This window comes from Cibotium barometz, chromosome 48, assembly GCF_041138505.1.
Source record: "Cibotium barometz isolate CiBa-2024 chromosome 48, ASM4113850v1, whole genome shotgun sequence".
Lineage (NCBI taxonomy): Eukaryota > Viridiplantae > Streptophyta > Polypodiopsida > Cyatheales > Cibotiaceae > Cibotium > Cibotium barometz.
The window spans coordinates 29,717,640-29,743,265 of NC_141093.1; the positions used below are offsets into that span (position 1 = coordinate 29,717,640).

General features: G+C 51.3%; 1 protein-coding gene across 2 annotated transcripts in view; it reads right to left on the bottom strand.

The window, feature by feature from the left end:
- Window positions 1-754: 754 nt before the first annotated feature.
- LOC147611052 (putative RNA-dependent RNA polymerase 1) overlaps window positions 755-25,626 on the bottom strand; it is a 109,842-nt gene continuing 84,970 nt past the window's right edge. For both annotated transcript variants that reach the window (XM_086785704.1, XM_086785703.1), the window contains exons 4-5: window positions 2,214-2,364; window positions 755-2,041 (exon numbers count right to left, since the gene is read on the bottom strand). In XM_086785704.1, the coding sequence (XP_086641830.1) occupies window positions 1,229-2,041; window positions 2,214-2,364 (964 nt within the window). In that variant the 3' untranslated portion in view covers window positions 755-1,228. The remainder of the gene's footprint in view (window positions 2,042-2,213; window positions 2,365-25,626) is intronic.

A 25,626-nucleotide genomic window follows, 5' to 3' on the forward strand; every position in this document is an offset into this window, starting at 1 on the left:
AATGCCAAAGAATAGGGCTAAGAGAAAGGTTGAATGGTTTATTCAAGCTAGGCTTGAAAGAAGAGGGATGAGCTCAAGCTTAATTGAGGGGGTTAGACCTAGTAGGGAAGGGGGGTGATTAGACAATCCATGTGTGCATGTACGTGTGTGTGTTCCACCACTCCTTTCTCTCGAGTAGCAAACCAACCACTCTTTCCTAATCATGCGAACTTCGAAGCCTTTGCTTTTAGGTGAACATGCTAGGATCTAAATGAATGCAAATGAAAGCATTAGAATCCTTAAAACCCATTGAAAGTTCCACCCTTTAGAAAACCTTTGCTAAAGCCTCCTAACATCAAATATTGGATAATGTAAGAACTTTAGGATCTTTTAGATCCCAGTGAGAAAATAGTGCCTCACATGTTCTTCAACTACAAAACCCACCCCCACTCATACTAATAAGGGCAATCATCTTTACCAATTCTCTATACACCACTCTACCACTTCTCTTTATGAATCTCTCTCTCTCTCTCTCTCTCTCTCTCTCTCTCTTTGTTATGAAGGCCATGATCCACCCGAGTTCAAGTCCCACCGTTGGTCGTATATGCCCTCGTGTTGCATTCTACCGACGTTAATACCCCCCTCTCTCTCTCTCTCTCTCCACATACCCCAGCTCCTCTTCCTGCACAACCTAAAGGCACACACTACAACCTTCATTTCTTCCATTAACTCCAAAAATGCGTGAAAAAAGAATTTCTGAAACAAAACAAAACAATTGTTGGGTGTTTCAACAAAGCCTCCAATACTTGAGAGTCTCCATGGAAATGGATCTACAGAATTCGATGGTGAATACATCGCCAAGATGCACATGGAGTTGACAGGGCATATTATACAACCGTGGGCAAAAAACAAACATGTATTGTAGCTAACTACAGGCACAATTTAAAAGAAAAGGCAACACTCTTTTTTTCTTCTTTTTTCTTTTTAAGATGGGTACTGAATTTAAATGCCACTGCGGTAGATTCTCCTTCTAGAGGGAAGGTGGGCGACAGTCAGGAGGCAAAATCAACACTCTTTACAACTCCAAAGCTTCACACCTTCTAAGGTAAACACTCCATGATGGGCTGAGAGATCACCCAACCCAAGCACAGTTTTAAGCAAAGTCAACACTCTTCATATACTTCAAGGCATATGAACCACTCCAAAGCTTCACACCAGCTAAGGTGAGAACTCCATGATGGCTTGAAGATCACCCACCCCTCCACATTTTCTTAATTTCCACAAGCTTGTCATGGACAACCCAAGGGAAACTGAGAAGGTACCCATGCCCTTCTCCTGCATGTTCTCCTGATACATAATCGGGATGGTAGGTCACATGATACCATGCCGACGCTTTTAGTAGCTCTTCGAATGACTCCATCTCTGAATCACTATTATCATCATCATCATCATCATTTGTATTTGCTTCATAGTTCTTCAGCCAAGTTCTAGCTTCCCTTCTCAAAGAGCTCATGGCTTTCATTATCCTTTCTTTCACTTCACCAGGCCTCTTCTGAAACCACTTAGATAAGCTTAAGATATTCCCAGTAAAGATTTCTGCCTCAGTTTTCACATCATATTGATACATTAAATCGAGTAGCTTTTCATCATAACAGTTTTTGAGTGCCAGTGCTTCTTCCAGGTAATGCTCAAACCCTTCTACCTCCAATTCTTTGTCATAGCATTTGGCTGCCTCTCTTTTTGTGAAAGAAGAGATTTTCCCCTCCTTGCTTTCCTCTACAACTGCTCTGAAAAGCTTCCCAAGAATCCTTTCTGAATTATACATGGGCTTATCAGTTTTCTCCATGAAGTCAGGATACTTGGTTGGTCTAAGGTCTGCTGGCAAAACAGCAGCTACTCCAGTTTTGGGGAAATCAACAGCAATGGAGCATAGTCTTGCAAGCTGTAGACACTTGGGATCACGAGCCTTCTCGGGTGCCAAATCAGCAAAGACGACATGTGCATTGGATAAAAGGCCTAAACTGTTGTTCACCATGAACTCTGCAAAGTATTTCACAATGTCCTGCTTGCCACAACCACATTCTCATCAGGGCATCAGAGAAAACTTAATGTACATCTATCCATAGAGTTCTCAGAACAATTTCAAAAAGCTGTTTGTGCTCCAAATAATAAACCAAGCTACCCAGAACTCCCAAAACAAAGCTCATTTCTGGTAAACATCCTAGCTCCAGTACCTGAGTAGTTACTGGACGATCGAGCGTTTGTTCCTCGGCTGGCTGATAGTCCTGTGGTTGATCTACATCAGGAGGAATCAAATTATTGTCCCAGCTCACAAAATACAAATCTCCATCCAAATCACTGCCTGAACATTCACTTGGATGAGACCTGTAATAATGGCAAAAAGATTTATCATAATTCTGCCCCATATCTGGAAGTACGTGAAGCAGAGAGTTGGGCTAGGTCTCAAATGTGGACATTCCGTACTAGTGTGGTTCTATCCCACAGCACTATTTCCTTCTTTTTCAAGATGTGAAATTCTACATTTAAGTTGAGTGAAGACTCAATAGATCTCTTTAAAAAAAAAAAGAGAGTGAAGAAATATCTTATGAACAACCAGAACAAAAGAAATTTTGTATCTTCCGTAAACCAGAAAGGTATGGAGAGCAAGAAATATTTAGTGACCATGTTCACTGAAAAGTTTCCGACATTTATGTAATTTACACTCTAATCCCCAAAACCTGGCCCGGTAGTACTACGTGGCAGCTTCTCCAACTCTCAACCTCATTCTATTAGAGGCCGATTTTTGGCTCCTTTCCAATTCAGTTACAAGTCTTAGATGGATTAACAAAACCAGACCATCCCAAACCTACCACAAGAAAACCTTCTTCTCCGGTAGGTTTGTGGGGAAGAAGATTAAAAAGGTGTCTCTAAGCGAACTCTGGGGAAGTGAAGGATCAGTCAAGATCCATCCGAGCTGTGGGCTAGGGGCTCTGAAACATATCTGACCTGGAGAATTCTGAAACAGTGGGAGTAGGACACCACATATAGTCATTGCAGAAATCTCATCCCACGAAGACTGTGGCCTCGCTGGAGGTGCCCATCTTATATGGATGTAGACATTATTATAGGTAAGGAATGGTTTCATAACCATGATGTCCATGTAAACTCTAAGGATCATACATTAACGTTTTTATTGGAAGATGCTCGAGTTTGTCCCAAGGGTGATTGGAGTCCCACCCTCTTTTTTTTTTTTCATTTTTTCCCCTCGGGAAAAAGATCCTTCTATTAGTTACTAAGAAAAACAGCCATAAAGGCTAAGCACAAAATCGTCTCCACATGGGTAGCGAGAGTCAAGAAGCATAAAAAGGGGAAGGATGCTCTTCTCCTCCAACTGGCCGCTCTAGGAGGAGAAGGCTATCTCATACAATGGGGGGAGGGGGAAACAACCACACAGGTGGTCTATAGTGCCAAGTGGGCTTGCCAGCACGTGAGAGAGGGACCGTGATGCCAGATCCTCACGAAAGCCTCCCGGCGCTTCCACATGCGGTATGAGCCACCTTGAAGCTTCCCCCACTGACCATGGAGGGTATGAATGATATCGAGCCAAATGCTCCAGATGAACTCCGTTGGAAGATGCTCGAGTTTGTCTCAAGGGTGATTGGAGTACGACCCTCTTTTTCTTTTTTTCTTTTTTTTCCCCCGGGAAAAAGATCCTTCTATTAGTTACTAAGAGAAACAGCTTGGCATTGCACAAAAGACCTAAAGGGCTAGTCCCCACCCTCCTCCTCATATGACATGACAGACACGGCCTCAGCAACTGTGCCCCACATAATAGTGCGGGAGGGGCCTCGGTCTATAGTGAAGGATCCATTGCCAAACCCATTGAGCCTTCGGGCAATCCCAAAGGCTATGCCGTTGGGACCCCTGGGGATGGCCACACCTCGAGCATAAAATCCTTGGAGCCCGGTCTCCTCAGTAGAGAGAAAACTACTCATGGCCTCAGGGCTACAAACAGGAGGAGATAAGGTGCTAGAGGGCAGCCTTGCCGGACCGAGCGTGCCAGACCGAGCGAGAAAGTGGAAATCTGTCACCTCTAGCTCCCTGAATAAGAACATATGAAGAGAATGTCAATGGGTCCACCAGCTATCGCTGTGTGAAGCTCCTCTCTAAGGACACCACGCCAATGAAAGCACTATGGACCCCCCAAACCCTGGATGTTCCATGAGACAATCCGCATAACTAAGATCTCTGGGAGGCAGAACTGTCGGAACTGCCCTCCACTCAAAGAATCTTGGGCTTGGGTTTCGATGGAGAGTAGTCATTGTCGGTCTTGGGGCGATGCCGCGCTAGATGGGCACGAATCATGCCCTCAATGTGGAGCCACTCTGTCCGAGCGTTGGAGTATGCATACTCACCTCTGGCCTTTGGCTCGGATGGAGTTAGTTGGCTTGGGTCATAGAGATTAGGAAGGGGAGATGGTGTCCTCTAGCCTGGAGGTGCTTCTTTTTGTGTTTCTTCATATTTTAGTGGCAGTACCCCTTCCCCCCTTCTACAGATCCCTACATTGCGACAGGTGGAGTCGTGGGTAAGCACATCATTGATGCACAGATGATGCAAATGGTGTGAGAGCTCTATTGCTTGCCCATGAATAGCGGCAGACACTGACTCCGTGCTCCAATCCGTCCCCAACGCTGCACTCAAGGGGGAGGAGATCATCACGCCACTTTCTGGGATAGAAAGTTTGGAGTGATGAACACCACACATAAATGACTAGGAGCCACCGTCTCCTCAGCTCCTTTGACGGGAAGACATCAGAAGAAGTTGTAGTCGATTGGCTGTCCTAGCACCTTCCGGGGAGTGGGGCGATACTCTAGAGGGAGAGCCCGCACTCGAGAGGCGGCGATGGTCATCTCTACCAACTCCATGAAGCGATGGATCAAACGGCAGACTGAGCTAGCCGGCTGCCTGTGCTCCAGGTTTGGCGCGGCCAGAGGGCAGCGGGAATGCTCCGGAGAGGCGGAAGGTAGGTGGAAAGGGGGGCTTGAATCGAGGGGGGGAGGGGGGGTGGGTGGCAAAAGACCTAGGTGCTTCATGTCTTTTGGGTGAGGAGGTTTCCTGGTCTTGCCAGTTTTAGGATGGGTGCATGAATGAGGATGCTGAAAATTGAGGTAACCTACACTTGCAAACACTTTTCTTCCTCTTGAATATCTCGTGAAGACCAAAAGAGTACTGGTTCATAGGTTTGGGAAAGAAAGCTGGTTGATGACCTTGCGAATTGCTGCAATCTCTTGGCCTTTCAGCTCCAAGAGTCGGAAAGGTCTCTTGGAGCTGAATGGTGTTGGTAAGAAGAATCATTAGGGGTCCTAAAAGCTAAAAAGATGTGTCAACAAATGCAAACCACACATAGCAAGAGACACAACGAATCTACAACTAAACTTGTGCAACTGTTTTGAATCACCTCTAATGTCCCTGTTCAAGTCAAATCAAAGCTTGTCAATGGTAATCGCAATTCTTCTTTGATAAAGCACCAGGAAGAGTCCACTCCGACCATGGGGCTTCAAGTGACAAAGCTTGCAACAATCCTTTCTGATCACCTTGAATGTTATGGGAAGGGGGTGATGCTACATTGGATTGTGCTCGTCGATCAAGGTCTCTATCAAAGTAAATCAAAGTTGGCTAACGGTCATCAAGGTCTTCTCCAACAAAGCGCAAGAAAGAGTTTATTCAGCTCAAATTTCAAGGATACTAGGCTTAAATTAAAGTGATGCATTGTAGACTAATGCTTGTTTCTTCAAGGAGTTAAATGGTTTTGCTCTCTATGGCTTCAAGTGCCTAAGAACAGGCTCAAATTCCTCAACAAGCATGAGAAAGAACTAGCACATGGGATACACTTCATTGGATTTGGTCAAGTGCTCAAGTGCTTGATTCTTTATGCGGAGTACCTTCATCATGGATGCTTGATGCTTTTCTATTTAATTGATATAGAGAAGATGCATTGGGGCTTCTAATCAAAGAGAAGAATTGAGTTTGATGCAAACTAGAGGCACTCACCTATTCCCAATCGGGGGTCGTTGAAATTTCTCTTCCTTCTTCATAGGACCGTGAAAGACACATGTCTAAAGGTCGCATTGTGGCTAGGTGTGAACCATTCTAGTTGGCAAAGTTTGGATGTAGTGACGATCCATATGACTCCTTGTGTCTAGGGTCAGCAAGCTAGGGGGTGCAACCTACTATGTGAGCACCAAAGAACGTTGTCTAGGGCTCCCCTCCTGCTGAGGACCATGAATAAGAAGATTACACAATGAATCCCTACTCCGGATTTCTTGGTCTACACTGCCTAGGTCTGCAAGTGCCAAGGTAGGATGATGGTTTGTACGTACTGTGTGATTGAGAGTTGCAAGTGCGCTCGTGGGCATGCGAACGGTGTGATTGGAAGTCATGGGTTTGTGAGTGCTCTTGGCCATGTGGGCGTGTCAATTGTGTGACTGGTAGTCACAGGCTCGTAAGTATTCTTTGGCCATGTGGGCATTCTACGATTGCTCATCACGGGTTTGTGAGTGCTCTTAGCCTTGTGGACATGTGAGCGGTGTGGCTTGTCACATGCATTACAACACTTGGATGTCACGTGGACATACGTTACTGTTACAACCCCACGAATCTCCTAGACGCAAAACACAAGTGATTAGTAGAAACCCCCTAAGAGGGGTGCACACTAGCTCACCTCCCAACCGTAGGTTTTGTTCTTCGAACCACCCTGAGCCAGGAGCTAAGGTCTGACTCACACAGATCCATCCCACTCCTTCGGCATGCCGATCTATGCTCTGCCACACACGTAGCTGGAATCTTGGTTGAACTTTGATCAATAGTGAGGTTATGACAACAATAACCCATGTTTCACTTATATAGTGCCCACTGCTGCTATAAATAACTAAACTGTTATAAATAGCCAATACACGTGGATTTATTAATAATAACCTTAGCTATAGCCACCAAGGGTGCCCACACCGTTCCACCAACCTTCCACACTGCTACAGCTCCCCTTTGCCAACCTACTCCTCATGTGGCCTACCTTCCACCGCTCATTCCCAATCCTCCTGCACCAGCCACTATGGAAGCAGCCCCCTTGAACCGTCCGACTCGCCCTCCCCCACCTCACAATCGCCCCGTCCTCTATTACAAATGTGGGGAGTATGCCCACTACCAAAGCTGGTGCCCCCTTCCTTCCTGAAGATGCACTGCCGTGCAGGCACTGTCTGGAGTCTAAGGATCACTACACCCGGGATTGCCCCAAGCAACGGGCATCCACTTCAACCGGCTTCACATTCCAACCAGTTCCAACCACCCACCTGGTTTCAGTAGGACATCCACCCACTTGGTTTCAGTAGGACATCCACCGCTGCCCACTTGCTTTGCTGCACGTGGTCCTTCGTCCCCCACCCTTGGTGTGTCCGTCACACCCACACCAACCATTTATGAGGATCCACCTTCAGCCATATTGGTCACCCAATCACAAAAGAAGGCCATGCCTAAAGAACCAACCTAGGCAAGGGATGATCCCAATGATACCACTCTTCCATTTCCCCACACAGTCATAGACTAGACCTTCTTGCAAGCCTTCAAGGACCTCCACAAGCATCCCTTGGTGTCGGACAAACCGTCTACTTTTTTCTCCCCACATCCCAAACCAGAGCTTCCACCTTTCTTTGTGGAAGATCAACTCAGGGAGAATAAGATGGGAGTGAACCTCTTCAATCTTCTCTAGATTAGCCCTAGTGTCCCCAACAATGCCTTTGTGCACTATTGAAGTAGCTCGACGGTACGCCAACTAATTCTGGTGGTGGGAAGTATGGTGGGTTAGTGGGTAACATATTCCTAGTTGCATGGGTATCAGCTGCACCAATCCCTCCCTTATTGACTACCGGATGTCCTGCCTCTCTATGGAGATTCATGGTATCCAACTTTCCGGGGCAATTGTTGATGGTGGCTCTAGGATAAACCTAGTGCCAGAATTCACCCTCCATGCAATAGTAGATTAGCCTCACTAGCCTAAGATTGCCTAGAAAATATGGATTAATAAAGATTAACAAGGATTAGTCTAGGTTTATGGAAGAAAAGAGTAAATTCTCATTATCCAAGTGATTATCAAGGTTAACAAGAGATTAGGGACCATATTACCTTATATACTAGGCCACTCTTTTACACTACACTTAAAAGTGTCCATGGGCATACTCAACCCTAGCCCTAACCCTTGGCCCCTTTCACATCCCCTTTATCCCTTGGCCTTGGGCCCAAATTGACTCAAGACCCTTTTACTTTGTTACAAACCATCCCCACCCAAGAGGTTTCGTCCTTGAAACCTTAGGTATACATGTACAAACTCATATGAATGGAGAATCACACGACTTGTGCCAGTTGATCTGTGTTCCTGATGCACGGCAGAAAATCTCTATCGCCTCCGCGAATCTCTGGAGATTCCCAACATCTCCAGCAAGGTAGGCTGTTGTATTGCTTGCAAACTCTAAGTCCAACAACTCCTCCTGCGTGTGGAGGGGAAGGGGCAATCCCTGAAGTCCGGTCTCTTGGGCGGAGAGAAAACTACTCATGGCCTCGACGACAAATAGAAAGAGGTACAGTGCCTGAGGACAGCCCTGTCGAACTGAGCGGGAAAGGGAGAATCTGTCGCCTCGGGCTCCCTGAATGAGAACCTGCTGTGAGATGCTGTGAATAAAGTCTTGAGACTCCATGAATCCACTCCATGGGGAATCCCATCCGGCCCATAGTGCCCTCTAGAAAGCTCCAATCCACCCTGTCATAAGCTTTCTCAAAGTCTAGGAGTAGCACAATGAGGTCCTGCTCTCTCATCCTGGCCGAAGTTGCCGCCTCCCAAAAGGTAAAGATGTTGTCCAGAATGCTCCGACCCTAAACAAAACCAGTCTGAGTGTCGTGGATCAAGTCTAGGAGAGAAGGCTAAAGTCTCCTGTTGATGGCCTTGGCCAAAATCTTATAGGCCGTCCCTAGAAGGGTGATGGGTCTCCAAATGGATCAAGCCCTCTGTGAGCCTCTCTGGCATGGCACCTGTGAGCATAATCTCATTGAAGGCAGTGCGAAGGCCACCTTCCATGAGGTCCCAATGGTGAAGAAAGAAAGAAACAGGAAGCCCATCCGCCCCCACGCATTTTCCCCTGGGTAATGCCTTAACCGCCTCTGCTAGCTCCTCTGAAGTGAAAGGGGTCAATAAGAAAGACCAAAGGGAGGGGGGAACCACCTCTCTCCTATGCCTCCAGACTCTCTCGTGCGCATCCATCACCTGGGGGGATAATGGGGCACCAGTGAGAAGAGATTGGAAGAAATCCATGGCGATGGCTCTCACATGCGGGGGATCAGAAACAATAGATCCATCTTGGCCACACAGCCTACGAATATTGTCTCTCCTCTTTTTTTTTTTTTTTTTTTTTTTTCCAGGAAAAAGATCCTTCTATTAGTTAATGAGAAAACGCCATAGGGCTACAAAGCTCACCTCGCAAGGAGGGATAAAAACACAGTGAACTCCTGAGCTCCACCCCCGTGGCTGGCCGCTCTCTGGGGGGGGCTACCTAGTAGTACATATGGGAGGTGAGAAAAGCCAGACTGGAGGCCTGTAGTGCCAAGTGACATCCTCGCCCCTCGCGGTGAGGAAAGGGCCAGGCTGCCAAGTGCGGAGGAAAGCCTTGCGGCGCCCTCTCATGCGATCCGAGTCGCCCTGGAGTTTCCCCCCAGTGTCCTCTCAAGGTGTGAATGATGTCCACCCAGAGGGCCTGTATGACCTCCGCCGGTGGAGTCGCCTGGCGGTCAATGGCCTCCCTGCATCGGGCTCTCCATATATGCGAAGCCGTCATGCTGCTGATCATCTCCCATCTGTGCCCGACCCCCTCCTGAGGGGCTGCCGAAGAGAAGTCTGGCGTCGGAACCACCGCCATCGCCCTGTCAGAGACCTGGATGGTCGCACTGCCAGGGACGTCCTCATATCCAAGGGCCGGGCCGCTGTCCGTGGCCCACGCCACCGCACCCCACGTCACCAGCATCTCACCTGGTGAGCCTGCAAAAACCATCCTGAGAGCGTGCTGCCAGACCTGCTGTGCTTGTGGGCAATCCCATAAGCAGTGCCGCTGCGACTCCTGTGCATGGCCGCACCGAGGGCAGGACGCTGGGTGTCTGCCAAAAGCTAGCCAAGCCCCCACAGCCAGTCCTCTATGCGCTGTGAGCCAGAGAAAAAGCGTCACCTTCTGGGGCCGGAAGCTGGCCCAAAGGCGCTGCCAGAAGTCCCTAAGAAAGGCATGGGAGAGCCCCTGTCGCCGCCAATGCTCGGCCACCGCCGGGGTGCTCGCTATCCTGTGCCTCTGAATCCGCCGCCCCAGCCTCGCTGTGTACTGAAAAAAGGGGATGCCTGGGCTGGTAGGGGCCAAGTAGGGATCTCGCCAAAACCACTCACCTGGATCCCACTGAAGGCGAATAAGAGGCCTGCTGTCCCAAGCCCATAATCTCCAAGAACAGTCCTCCCCTATCGAGGCCGGTGAGGGGTCTACATGCCACTGTCTCTGATGAAAGCCGACCACCCGCACCCTCTGAAGAATACAACCCTGGAGCCCATCCAAATCTAGTCGTGTCCTCTGAAGCTGGCCACCCTCTCCCACCTCGAAAGTGAGTGGGGCGACTCTCTCCGCTGTGCCGCAGACCGCTAGAAGGATCTCATGCCGAGTAAAGACACCCATCCACTGTGGAGGTGGAGGGTCCTGTACTGGGGTCCGCCACTCCCGGGGGATGGCCGCCTCAATGTCCTGTCTCATCAACTCTCTGCCCCTCATCCCACTGAGTCTCCTCTCCTGAGCCTCTAGAGGCAGCTGCTGAAAACATATCCAGTCGTCTAGGGACTGGGCTGGGCCGGAGCTCAACGGGCCCCACGACACGTGAGACCGCGATCCAACCATATGGCCACTGGGAAGTCGAATCAAGGGGTTCCAGATCAATGGCTGCCTCAGGCGCTCCTCATCGATGCCCGGAGGAGTCTGGAAGAGTGACGGCCTCAGATGCGACCAGGCCCTCAGAAGGCTAGCTGCAAAACGCTCCTCGAAGCCAAGGCCCACTCCTCTGGATCGCTGCTCTGTAAAGATCCACCTGATGCTGGGGGTCCAGGGGCCGCTAAGAGAAGGGGTGCGGCTGAGCATCCTGGAAACAAGAAACTCCTTCCACGGCTCAGCGCCTGGCAGGAGGCCACGAACTACCAACTTGCCAAGCAATGCTCGGCTTTGGCAAACAGGATCAACAATGCCCAGGCCGCCTCTCTCCCTCGGCTGAGTGATCACCGCCCATGCCACCTTGGCCCTGGCGGGCCGCCCGTCGCCACCGGACCAAAGAAAGTTCCTGATGAGCCTCTGCACCTGGCCAATGCATGCCCGAGAGAAGGCCCAGCAAGAAGTGATGTACCACATAGTAGCAAGCAGAACCTGGTTGGCCACAACTACTCGGCCAGCCAGAGATAAACGAGCGGTACTCCAATACAGAAGCTTCTTCCGAATGCTCAGAAGAAGGGGGGCTATTTGCTTCTCCGGAGATATGTCAATGCCCACATAACATCCCAAATAACGCACTGTAGTGCCGGGGGGCAGCCACTGAAAACCATCAACTGGCCTCCAAGTCGGGGGGGGCATAGAGCTGACCCACAGCCCACACGACTTGTGCCAGTTGATCAAAGCGCCCGAAGCTCTGCAAAACCTGTCCATGGCTAAGGCGAAGCGGCGGAGGTTCTCCTCACCTCCCTGAAGATAGACAGCAGTGTCATCCGCAAACTCCGAGTCTAGGAGCTCCTCCGAGGTGCGGATGGGAAGCTGGAGGCCCCGCAAACCTGTATCCTGTGCCGTCAAAAAAGTGCTCATGGCCTCCGCCACAAAAAGAAAAAGAAAGGGCGCCAAGGGGCACCCCTGCCGCACCGAGCGCGAGAGCTGGAACCTCTCTCCGCGCACGCCCTGTATCAGCACCTGGCTATGAGCCGATGAGTAGAGTGCAGAGACCCCACGGATCCACTGAGGGGGGAAGCCCATCCTCTCCATAGTGCCTTCCAAGAAGGCCCAGTCCACCCGATCATATGCCTTCTCGAAGTCGAGAAGGAGCACTGCCAGATCCTCCTGTTGAAATCTAGCCAGAGCCGTAGCCTCCCAGAAAGAGAAAATGTTATCCAGAATGCTCCTATCCTGGATGAAGCCAGTCTGCGTGGAGTGGATGATGTCCGGAAGGTGAGGCTGAAGCCGCCTGCTGATCGCCTTAGCTAGGACCTTGTAGGCCGTGCCTAGCAAGGTGATCGGTCTCCACTGTCTAATCTCCAGTCTGTCTCCTCCCTCTTTGGGGATCAAGTGGATCAACTCCTCAGCCATGCTGTCCGGCATGACTCCTGACTCCATAATCTCCTGGAATGCCAATCTGAAGCCCCTGTGTAAGAGGCCCCAGTACCTCTGGAAGAAAGCCACCGAAAGACCGTCCTCTCCTGGGCATTTGCCCCGAGGTAATGCCTGAAGAGCCTCCTCCAGTTCCGTATCCGAGAAGGGGGAGAGAAGGGAGTGCTGTAAATGGGCCGGCACAACCGGTCTCGTGAAGCTCCAGACTGCCTCCCGAGCCTCTCTCACCCTGTCATCTGCTGGCTCAGCAGAGAGAAGGTCCCTGTAAAAATCTGTGGCTATCGCCCGAACCCTGGGGGGATCCACCACAACCTGGCCATCAGCCTGCCGGAGACGCCTGAGACCCTCTCGTCTGAAGCGAGGCCCTGTCGCCTCAAAGAAATCTCGAGTCACTCTGTCTCCAGCCTGTGTCCAAAAGGAAGCCCGAGCATGGAATCGGAACTCCACCCTCCTCTCCTCGATGGATCTGATCTCCGTGCGAGCTGACTCCATCTGCTTTGAGATCCAAGGGCTCGTAGGATCCCTCTCCTGGAGTCTCTGGAGGGACGCTAGACTCCTCCGTAGGCTCCTCTCCTGCTCTCTGAAGGCCTCCAGCCGGTCCAAGGCAGCCTGTCTGAGCATCTGGCTGATCTCCTGCAAGCCACTGGCAAGATCGCTGGCTGTCGATCCTCTCCTGAACTGCAGCTCCTGCCAGACCTGCTCAACTCTGATCGCAATCTCGGGCTCCTCTATGAGACAATCTGGAATCCGGACGCTCTGGCCCTGCTCTCCTCTCGTGGGGTCCTCGATCTGGAGAAGCACTGGATAGTGGTCTGAAAACGAGGAGCCTGCAAGTATGCCCACTGTGCCACCTCTATCACAGGCCCACTCATCAATGTAAAACCTGTCGATGCGGGATAGGTTAACTCCTGTGGCCCGTCTATCCGAGCGCGAGAAAGATAGACTCCCCTGCAACCTGCCAAACTCCGGGAGAGTCCACGGATCCTGGCCTCTCACCTGAAGCACTAGTTCCTCCCAGGCAGCGAGCTCCGGCCCATGAATGGTCTCCTGGCTGCCCCCCATCCTGTCCTCTGCATCCTCCAGCATGTTGCAATCCCCTCCGAGGCACCAGTGGTCTGCCAAGGGGAGGGACTGCCTAATGGTGCTCCAGAACTCGGCTCTCCCGGTCGCCCCATTAGGGGCGTAGAAGTTGAGGAAGCCAATGCGGTCTTCCCCAACCCGAAGGATGATCCACTGCGCACGACCCTGGACCAGAATGCCAGAGTCCACAACCTCGGATAGAAGCTGCTCGCTGACTGAGATGCATACTCCACCCTGGTTCCCCTGGGAGCCATATGCCGGTGACCAAAAAGTGTGACTCCTGCCTGGCAAGATCTTCCCGCCGCAGGTGCGGCTATGCCCGGCAGAAAGGTGGTGCTCCTGGATGAAAAGGATATCTATGGGTCCTCCAACGAGAGCCCTCTGGATCTCCTGGCGAAGTCTGCCCCGGCCAATGTAGCAACGATGTCCACCGAGACCCTGGATGTTCCATGAGAGGATCCTCATGGATGAGCTATGGCAAGTGAAGCAGCCTCCACTGGCTCACCCCTCTCAGCCGGCCCGGATGATCTGCCCTCCACTCTGTGAGTCTTGGGCGCCGGCTTGGAGGGAGAATAGTCACTGTCTGTCCGAGTGCGGAGTCTCTCCAAAAAGAGGGTGACCTGTCTCTGTGTCCAGCCCCACTCCGCCTTCGCCCTGTCCAGGGCATAGGCGTGAGACCAATCCTCTGCATATATGTATCTAAAGGTAGGCTGCACCCTCGGGGCGGCATGGAGGAGAATCAAAAGCACCGCCTCAACTGAGGTGTGGACGGGATCCGCCCGCCAGTCTCCTATACCAAACAAGCTCATGCGGGCTGAGTGTAATTGGGTCTGCAATAGGTCCGTGAGCCCCAAGTCACTGAAGTGGTGAGAAAACTCCAGTATCTGATCACGCAAAACTTCCTCTACAGAGTTGCAATCCCATGCTGTGTCTGGGGCAACACTGAGAGGAAAGGAGAAAGCCACCATGCTGCTCACCACAGAGGGAGAACGAGAGGGATGGCACACCACGCAAACTCGCAAGGGCGCGACCAGTGTCTCGAACGGGCCAGCGTCCATCTGGAGGCACCTGAAAAAACCGTAATCCACTGGTAGCCCCATCACTCGCGGGGGCCCCCCAGGGGAGGCTGGAGAGAACTCTGTGGCGGGCGAGGCGAGGATCGCCATCTCCACCGGCCCGAAGTGGCGGTGGAACAGCCGCTGGACTGAGCTCTGGCCTACCCAGCTGCGCTGCCCCGGGGCAGTGGGTGGTCTGGCGAAGTATCCTGGAGAGGCCGAGGGAGGGATGGGGGCTCGTGGCGAGGAGGGGGGAGAGCGAGGAGAGGATGGAGAGGCATCTGCCAGAGGATAGGTGTCAGGGGGGGCCGCCGGGGGAGGCGGGAGGGGGGGGGCTGGGGGGGGAGAAGGGAGGGTGGAAGGAGTGCTCTCCGGGTGAGGGGAAGGGGAGCCGGGGGTTGAAGAGTGCGGCCCAGGATTCTCAGGAATCTGCTCCAAGGAGGGGGGGGGGCCCGCGGGGGGAGGCGGGAGCGGGGTCTCCACGTGGGAGGCTCCACCAGCGGCCTCAACGGGCACTGAGTCTGAATCCTCGTCCATCGGGGTGGGACCCTATGGCCGCCTATCCCTGACAGGAGCATAAGTGCGGATAGGTGCCTGTACGCCAGCCGGAGTCGCCTGTCCGCCAGCCTGTGCTGCCTGCTGGCGTCTGCGACGACGGTCCCTGCGGGCCGGGCGTTTCCGCCGACGAACCTCCTGCCATCCGCCAGCCTCCTGGGACTGCGCGGCATCCTCCGCCGGGGCCTGCTCGTCAGATGATGGCGCCTGCTGTGATGACGAGCCAGGGATGTCCGGTCTCTGAAGTGGATGGCCACCCCTCGGGTCTCCTGCAGGGGGTCCGGAGGCGGCATAACGTGAAGGATGAGCCCCCTTGCGGGGACAGGCGCGTGCGAGATGGCCCATCTCCCGACATATGTAACACTGGCCGGGGAGGCCCGAATACTCCACGCGCTGTATCATATGTCCTCCAGAAAGACAAGGGAGAAGGATCGTCTTCGGGAGGGACTCCGGTGACGGAACCACAACCCGAATGGCCGGGAGTCCTGCTGCCCGAGCAATCACTGAAGCCGCTGTCTGAGGCGTCTCCACCACCTGCCCGAACGCCTTGCCAATGGATGACAAGAGGGGCAAGTACTCCCTACGGAGTCCAGGAAAACAGATAGTGACGGGGAAACCTGTCGCGCCTGCTAGCGGGTCAGAAGCGGGGTCGAAACCATGAGTCCATCGCGCCAGGAACGCCCGGGAAGAGCGGAGGGCAATGGGGCTCCGAGCGAGCACCATCTGAGCTGTCTGTGGGGACTCGAAATCCACCTGATAGTAGCCATGTCCCAAAAAATCTACGCTGACGATCTTGGCAGGCACGCCAACAAGGCTGCCTTGCAGAAGGTCGCGAAGCTCTCTCCGCATCGGACGGCTACCCACTATCTTGCAGACCAAGGAGGAGGCCTCAAGAGCGGAAACTGTGGAAACAAACAACTGAAGATCTTCAGCTGTGAACTCCAGACGGAGACCGGAATCGGCAGGGTTAGTCGGAGCGGCTTCCATGGAGTCCTCCAGAGGGAAAAAGCTAGAAACCGGGGTCACCAACGGGAGGGACACAGCCCTGCGAGGAAAAAAGAGAAGCGGAGGGCTACAGGATAGCGGGGGCGGGGCGGGGGGGGGGGGGGGGGGGGAAGCTGAGGGGAGGAGTTAGCGGTGGGCGGAGGGGCGAGACGGAAGGGAGGATAGAGAAGGCGGAGGGGGGAGAGGTGGCGGGGGAGAGAAGAGAGAGGGAGGCGAAGGTGGTTAGAGAGGCGGAGAAAAAGGATGGGGGAATGAAACAAACGGCGGGGGGAGAGGCGGGGAAGGCAGCGGGGTAGGTGGCGAAGGAAAAGAAGGCGGGGGGGGAAGAAAGCGGAAAAGAGGAGGGAGGCGGGGGAGTGCGTGAGGCAGAAGGCGGTGGAGAGATGGCGTAAAGGGGCGCGATGAAGAAAGCGGGGGAGAGGGCGGAGGAGACAGCGGAGGACTGGTGGGGGGGAGAGTGAGGCGCGATGGCGAGAAGCAGCGGGGGGGGGGGGGGGGGGGGGGGGGGGGGGCGGGGAGGAGCGGAGCTCGCAGGCGAGTCCAATCAGTTCCATCCACCATCAACAATCCTATATATTGTCTCTCCTCTTGTGTGGACCGGCTATCTCAAAGAAGCCTCCAGTAACTTTGTCACCAGCCTGAGTCCAGAATGAAGCCCTGGCATTGTTGGGGTTGGGGGGAGCTTGCCTATACACAAACACACACACACACGCAGAGAGCTTGAACAAGGAAATGTGAGAGAGGGATCTGCTGGAAATGTACTCAATAATAATGATAAGGTAGAAAGTACAATGAGTACATAAAAGCCTAGGGCAAGGTGCCCAACACACATAAGTGTGTTCACACAGGAAAAAACCTGTGTCCAGCCACAGGGAAAAAGTGCCCGTGAGTAAGCTAGGTTTATACCTGAACTAGCTGGGAGTGGCCGGATGGACATGACCAACAAACCCCCCTCAAGTGAATGGTGTGAATAGAGACAGGGTGTGGCAAACTACCCTGGTAGAGGCTGTAAGCTCAAAGCTTTGGGAAAGCTTCAAACTTTTCCCTCGAAAGAGGCTTTGTAAACCCATGTGCTATATTGGCATGTGTAGGCACATAAGCAAAGTCAATCTCTCCTGCATGGAGCCTTTCCCTGAAATAATGATAGTGAACCTCAATATGCTTTGTGCGGGCACGAAAAACAGGGTTTTGTGCAATTGCCAAAGCACTCTGACTGTCAGTGTAAATGGTGGTAGGAGACTACTGTCCAACACCAAGATCGGCTAATAGGCGTCGTAGCCAAACACATTCCACAGTAGTTGTAAAGGCTGCCCTATATTCAGCTTCACAGCTAGAAGTGGCCGTTGTAGGCTGCTTCTTACTGAGCCATGAGATGCATGAGTCACCAAGAAGAAAACATTTACCACTGGTCGACACTCGCGTGTCATAGCAACCTGCCCAATCACTATTTGCAAATGCCAGCAAGCATAATGTAGAAAAACTGCCATAGAATAAGGCAAAGTTTGCGGTGCCTTTAAGATAGCGAAAGACACGCTTAATACGCTTGCCAATGCATAGTGCTCGGACAATGCATGAATCTGCTCAAGTGAGAAACAACATACTGTATGTCCAAATGAGTAGAGCATAAATAGATAAGGCATCCCACAGCTTATTGATAGGTGACAACATCAAAAGGCTCACCAGCATTCTCAAGTGACAGTTTTAGGCCTGGTTCCATAGGAGTAGAAACAGGTTTACAATCTGTCATGTGAAAATGCTCAAGGAGCTGCTCAACGTATCTACACTGAGATAACATGATGCCCCCCTTAAAAGGTATAAACTGTATGCCCAAATAGTAATGTAAATACCCCATGTCTGTGACATCAAATGCATGCTGCAAATTAGCTTTAAAAGCTGAAATATCACCCTCTTCAGGGCCAGTGATGAGCATATCATCCACATAAAGAATAAGGATGAGAACATTGTTCCCAATGTGGCGAACATAAAGTGTACTCTCAGCTAAACTATTCTGAAACCCTTTGGAAGTCAAGTATATGCATGGATCTTGTGGTACCAACCACGAGGAGCCTGTGTAAGACCATATAGTGCTTTATGTAAACGGCATACTTTTCTTTCTGCACCTTTTTGAACAAAGCCAGGAGGCTAAGATACATAAACTTCCTCCTGCAAATCGCCATTTAAGAAGGCAGTTTTGACATCCAACTGATGTACATGCCATTGTTTGTGTTCAGCCAATGCAATAACAATACGTATGGTAGTCATCATAGTTGTTAGGTACGATACCGTACGGAAAAATATGGTACGATATAAATTTTTTTTTCTTATCGTACGATAAAATATGGTGTTTTAAAAAAATACTTATAAACTTAGGTAATTCCAATTCCAGATATGGAGTATTTTAGAAAGGAGAGAAGCATCATAGTACAGAGGAAGCTCAAACAGCCATAGATAAGCAAAAAAAAGATCATTACCTCCCAAAAAAAGTTTTTTTTTTGGAAAAAAAAATATTTTTGGAAAAAAATATATTTTTTTGAAAAAATCCATACAATATCGTACCGTACGGTATTCCGTACGATAAGCCGTCGTACGCCGTACGGAAACAACCCTGGTAGTCATACGTGAAGTGGGAGCAAAGGTCTCCTCATAGTCAATGCCCTCATGTTGGGCATACCATTTGGCGACCAAGCAAGCCTTATGGCGATCAACTGAACCATCAGGCTTATGCTTTAGCTTGAAAACCCATTTTGTGCCAATAGCACGCTTGCTAGGAGGCAAGTCACATAACTCCCAAGTATCATTTTTGTTAATGGAGTCCAACTCCGATCGCACGGCTGCCACCCAATTGTCATCCTCCAATGCATCAACATGAGAAATAGGTTCCTCATTACAAGCGGTGGCAACAAGAGTTGTATCCACATAATGTGAAGATGCATGGTGAGAAGCAGCATGTGTACGACCTGGCATAAATGTAGACTGTTTGCTATCATGCAAAGTCTCAACCAGCCATCTAGGAACAGCTTTGGACTTCCTAGTATTTGCATCTTCCTCTGCCAATACATCACCCAAGGTATCCTGATCAATCTAAGGCATTTCAGGATCAATTTGGGGCAAGTTCAGCTGCTAATTTTGCTGATTTTCAGCAGGCAAAGGTGGCTGTAAATGAGCAGAAATTGGCTCTACATTATCCACATTTGAATTGAATAAAGACAACAAAGTATCAAACACATCATCTGGCCCAATAGATGGCTGTCTTGTACATGAGAGGAGTGGTTGAGATGCATATTCATCAAAGATAACATCTCTTGACACAATGATCTTGCCTATATTAGGCACATAGAGTCTGTATCCCTTACTCTCAGTACTATAACCAATGAAAATGCATTTGATTGCCTTTGCATCAAGCTTATGTCTTTGTTGTGTGGGCACATGCACATATGCCAAACACCCAAAGACTCTCATATGAGTCACCACTGGAATCTTGCCATTCCATGCCTCATAGGTAGTCATAGATTTCAAGGCTTTAATGGGGCAACGGTTGAGCACATAACTGGCACACATAACCGCCTCAAGCCAAAACTTACTGGGCAGATCCTTGTTGTTGAGCATGCAATGTGCCATCTCCATAAGTGTACGATTACGTCTCTCTGCAACTCCATTCTGTTGAGTATAGGGGGTAGTACACTGATGGGAAATACCATGTAACTGCATGTAAGATGTGAACTCGTTTGACAAATATTCTCCCCCTCGATCTATACGCAATGTAACAAGCTTGTGTCCACAAGCATTTTCAGCCATGGGACGGAAGTCTTTGAAAGCTACAAAAGCACCTGACTTCACTTTCAAACCATACGTCCAACAAAACCAAGTGTAGTCATCAATGAACGTGATGAAGTACAAGTGTCCTCCAAAAGATGGAGCCCTCATGGGACCACAAAGATCACTATGAATGAGTTGTAATGGACGGACAACCCTCATAGTACCATCTTTAGGAAAGGAATTCCTGTGCATCTTTCCAAGAATGTATCCCTCGCATAAATGCTTGAATCAAACCTACATAGGAGGAAGCTCATTCACCATACCTTGCTTCTGCAAGCGTACAAGGGATGGAAAATTCAAGTGACCAAACCGAGCATGCCATAACTTAGTGTCACTCAAGACACGGGAGGTGGATGCAACCATAGCATCATGAGAATGAGAACTCCTGTCATACATATCAAGCTTATACAAGCCACTGCATAATTTCCCAGAAAGCATAAGAGAAGCTGAATCTCTTTTGTCATACACTGAGCAACAATGGTCAGAAAATTGAACCTTAAACCCAGATAATGCAAGGGCTGAAACAGAAATGAGATTATTCTTAATGCCTGGTACATATAAAGTGTCACTAAGAGTATAACTGTCCCCATTACATGCTGTTAGCTCCACATTGCCAATGCCTTTAATGGAGTAAGAGGCATCATTGGCACACATAACTATGCCACTTGGAGGTGAATCCTGCAAAGTGGCAAATAGATCCCTGCAAGAAGTGAGGTGCTTAGAAGCACCACTATCAAAGTACCAATCTCCAGCTGAGATAGACATGACATACAAGAAGCAAGCAAACTGCATGTAACTACTAATGCATAGCCCTCATGAGCAAAGTTAGCCTCTTCTTTAGTGTCCACTGTAGCAGCCAAACCTTGCTCCATCTTTTTCTTTTCACTCTCAATGCGCTTCCCGTATTCCTCAATGAGATGGCCAGGTTTTCTACGTTGTATCTCTTCTTTTTCTTGGTTTCACCCTCTTTAAATGGGGTAGAATCTGAATGGGCAGGTGGTTTGCCCTTGGGCTTACCACTAGATGAAGCCCCAGATTTACCTTTGTTTCGATCAAAGGCACCAAATGCCTGATCAGCAGAAAGCATAGTAGTCTTGTTAGAACGACACTGCTCTTCCTGCAATAAGAGAGTCGCCAACTCATCAAAGGTATACAAGTTTGGATTACCCTTCATGAGTAGACAAAGAGTAGTAGCAAAACCTTGATAGGATTCTGGCAAACCCTGAAGCACTGTAGATACAAGTGAACCATCTCGAATGACCTCATCAATGTTGATAAGCTGCTCTCGCAAATCCTTGATGCGGGTAAGGAACTTGTCCATTGAATCACCCTCATCCATATGCCCAAACTCAATCTTCTTACAAAGATAGACAACACGAGCCTCATTGCAAACCTGATACAAAGAAGCAAGTACATCCCATGCACCCTTAGCAGAAGTGCATGAACGAATGTGCGGTATAACCTGCATCCCCTCCCCCCCCCCCCCCACCCGCGCGCGCGCGGGAAAAAGATCCTTCAATTAGTTAAAGAGAAAACAGCCACAAAGGGCTAAGTACAACCACGAAGGGCTAAATACAAACTCGCCTCATATAAGGGCGGGAAACAAGTGATCATAAGGGGGAGAGATGCTTCTCCTCTGGCTGGCCGCTCTATGAGGAGAAGGCTATCTCATAAAGGGAGGGGGGGGGGGGGGGGGGGGGGGGGGGGGGGGGACAACCACACAGGTGGTCTGTAGTGCCGAATGGGGTCACCACCTCTATCTGTGAGGAAAGGGCCAAGCCTCCAAAGTCTCAAGAAGGCTTCCCACTACTTCTACATGCGGTTAGAACCTCCCTACAGATTCCCCCACTGACCGTGGAGGGTGTGAATGATGTCGAGCCATATGCTCCTGATGGTCTTAGCCGGCGGAGTGTGGGTACCCTCGATGGCCTCACTACATCTAGCACGCCAGATGTGCCAGGCAGCTATGCTACTGCAAATCTCATAGCGCTGGTATGAGCTTGGACGCCAAACACCTATGGGTGGGGCTGTGACTAGTACTACTGCAATACGATGGTGGGGGACCTGAAGGGCATGGCCTCCCCCATCCTCCTCGTAAGTCCTGACCACTCTAGCCTCGGTGGCCCAAGCGACAGTACCGCAAGTGATAATCCCGGTCGATGCCCTATCCATAGCAAAGATGCAGAGAATCCGCTGCCAAATCTGCTGAGCCTTTGGGCAATCCCAAAGGCAATGTCGCTGAGACTCCTGGGGGTGGCCGCACCTCGGGCAAGCTGCTGGCCGCTCTCCGACTACCAGCCAAGTACCCACTGCTAGGACTCCTGTGTGCCGTCAACCAGAGGAAGAGAGTGATCTTCCTCGGCCGAAAGCTGTCCCAAAGCCTCTTCCAAAAATCTGAAAGGAAGCGCCGTGATATGCCCTAAGACTGCCACTGTGCTGCTGTTGCCAGTGTGCCATCTATCTCCGGCATCTGGATCCTGCGGGCTGAGCCTTGCTGTATATGCAAAGAAAGGGGCATCCACCTGATCTGTGGGATCATGCCATGTCCACTCTCCAGGGTCCCACTGCAACCGCGTGAGAGGTCGGCACTCCCAAATCCATAACCACCAAAATCTCTCCCTGGCCACCTTGGTCGGTGCTGGATCTATGTGCCATGCACGTGCCCGAAAACCAATCACCCTCACCATCTGCAAGGTGTAACCTCTCTCTCTCTCTTGTGCGGGCCGGCTATCTCAAAGAAGTCTCTAGTAACTCTGTCACCGGCCTGAGTCGAGAATGAGGCCCTGGCATGGTATCTATACTCCACCTTCCTCTCCTCAATGGACCGAATCTCCTTGCGGGCAGCAGCGATCTAACTCTCAATCCATGGGCTGTCCGGGGAACTCTCTTGAAGACACTGTAAAGAGGCTAGGCCCCTCCTCAAACTCCTCTCGTGCTTACGAAATCCCTCCAATCTCCTCTGGGCTGCCTCTTGTAAGAAAATAATGACCTCCCCAAGGCCCTCATCCAAAGTGCACGCTGCAGATCCGGACGAAAAGTCCAGACCCACCCATATCTTCTCAATCCGGCTACAAATCTCAAGGTCCTGAATGAGGTTGTCTGGAATCCTGGAGCTGGTATGTCTGTCATGCCTCCATGGGCCCTCTAGGGACAGAATAATTGGGGCACGATCTGAAAATGTAGTGCCTGCTAGAATACCAACCATGCCTCCATGGCTGCAAGCCCACTCGTCAACATAAAACCTGTCCAGCCGAGAGAGGTTGGGGCCAGTGCTCCGCCTATCCGATCGAGAACTCCGCCTATCCTATCAAGAAAAGCTAAGACTCCCAGGGCTGCGCCCAAACTCTAGAAGATGCCAAGGGTCCTGTCCCCTAAGAATCAGTATTATCCAAAAAGTATGACTCCTGCCTGCTGGTAGAATCTTCCCGCAGCGTGGGTATGCCCCTCAGTAAGATGGTGCTCGTGAAGGAAAAGAGTGTCGATAGATCCCCCCACCATAGCTCGATGCAGCTCTCCTCTAAGGACGCCTCGTCTCTGAAAGCATTGAGGCCCCCCTAAGCCCTGAATGTTCCATGAGACAATCCTCATATTAATCTCAGTGTGAGGCGGAACTACCGGAACTGCGCATGAACACAAAAAGTAGAACCTCCAGGCTGGAGGTCACCATCTCCCCTCCCTGGTCTCTGTGTGCTAATCCACCAAGCTCCATCCTGGCCAAAGGCCATAGATGAGTAAGAATGTCGATGATCAGGAGATCTTGTAGGTGATACGATAGCTCAACTGCCTAATCCTGTATGGTAGCGGCCACCGACTCTGGATCCCACTTTGTCTCGGGGCTGCACTCAAGGGGAAAGAGAAGATCATCGCGCCATTCTCTGGCGTAGAGGGTTTGGAGTCGTGGAAGACCACACATACCCAAATAGGGGCTACGGTCTCCTCGAACCTTTCATCGGAAAACACCGGAAGAAACTACAATCCACAGGCTGCCCCAAGATCTTGGGGGGCCTGCCTGGAGACTCAGGTGGGAGAGCCCTCTCTGTCCCTTCCGTCAGAAGACATCGGAAGAAACTACAATCCATAGGCTGCCCCAAGATCTTGGGGGGCCTGCCTGGAGACTCAAGTGGGAGAGCCCTTACTGGTGAGCCGCAATGGTCATCTCCACCGGCTCTGAGAAACAATGAATCAGGCGGCGAACGGTAATCACCGGTTGTCTCCTCTCTGGGTCAGGGACTGCAGGGGGCCGACAGGAATGCTTTGGAGAGGTGGAGGGGGAGGGGGGGATCGTAGGCACAACGAAAGAGGAAGGGGCAAATGGAGCGACTGGGGGAAGAGTCGGAGGCGAGGGTTGGGGGGGGGGGGGGGGGGGGCGGCGAGGGGGAGTGGGAGGGCGAAGAGGCTGGAGAGGGATGCTACTAAGAGGTATCCATCGGAGAGGAAGGTTGCTGGGGAAGGCTCGACGAAGCGAGGGTGGGGTCAACCTGCCCCACTGGGCATTGAAGGCCAGAGGAGAAGTCATCAGCCGCCACCTCGGGGGGGGGGGGGGGGGGGGGACCCTCTCTGTGACTGGAGGGGGCCCACTGTCTGCGGCGGCCGGGTGTTGTGATAAGTGCTCAAAACGGTTCTCTGACACAGAACAGAATCCTCCTGCATGTTGCCAGCCTGGCGCGCACGACGGTGACGCTCAGCTCTGGTGCTCGGTTGGTGACCGGGCCGGGGGGCAACCGTCTGCCACTCTGTGGCTGATGAGTCATCCATGATTGGAACTTGGTGCTCCGCAGCTTGGGAACTTGCTCCTCCCTCGGCCCCCTGATGAGGATCTAAGTGGGAAGTAGGAGGGGGAACCACTGGGGGTAGTTGCCTAGTCTGACATCGAGGGCAAACTCTGGCCATATGACCCATCTGTCTGCAAATAAAGCACTGGAAGTCCGGAATACTCCACTCGTTGCATAATGGGATCGCCCCGAAGACTGGGAATAGATATCATGTAAGGCACAGAATCCGGTGAGGCAATACAAATGCAGAGAGATGGAATCCCCCCGCTGCTCGTGCGAGGGCTGAGGCAGCGGTGGGGGGGGATTCCATCACTCTCCCAATGGCACCACCAATCACTGGGAGAAGAGGAAGGTATTCCTTCTTGAGGCTTGGAAAGCAGACTGTCACGGGAAAGCCTGAAACTCCAGCTAATGGGTTAGATGCCGGGTCAAAGCCATGCTGCCACCATGCAAACAAGGCTTGGGCCATACGCAGTGCAATGGGACTCAACGGCATGACAAGATCAGACGCCCGCTGGTGAGTTGAACTCACCAGCGGAATATCTGCGATCTTTGCTAGCGCACCTAGGAGGCTAGCCTGAAGAAGATCTCTGAGTTGGCCACGCGTGGGGCGGCTACCGACAATCTTGCATACCAGAGTGGAGGCCTCTAGGGATGCGACAGTCGTAGAGTAGCGAGAAGTTGTAGGTCCACTTCGGAAAACGGAAGTCAGGTAACGACGGCCTCGGACGGGGGAGACGGAGCGGCTACCATGGAGTCCTCCTAGGGATGAAGACCAGAAGAGGCCGAAACTTGCCGAGACAATGAAGAAATACCCACAACCTGAGGGTGTTGCCGGAGGAACAAGGATGGCTAGAGATGGTGGTATAACCTGCCTTTTGCATGAAAGGGCAATCAAAGCATGTGCGTGAGCATCCTTGGCATTCCATCTTAGCTGTT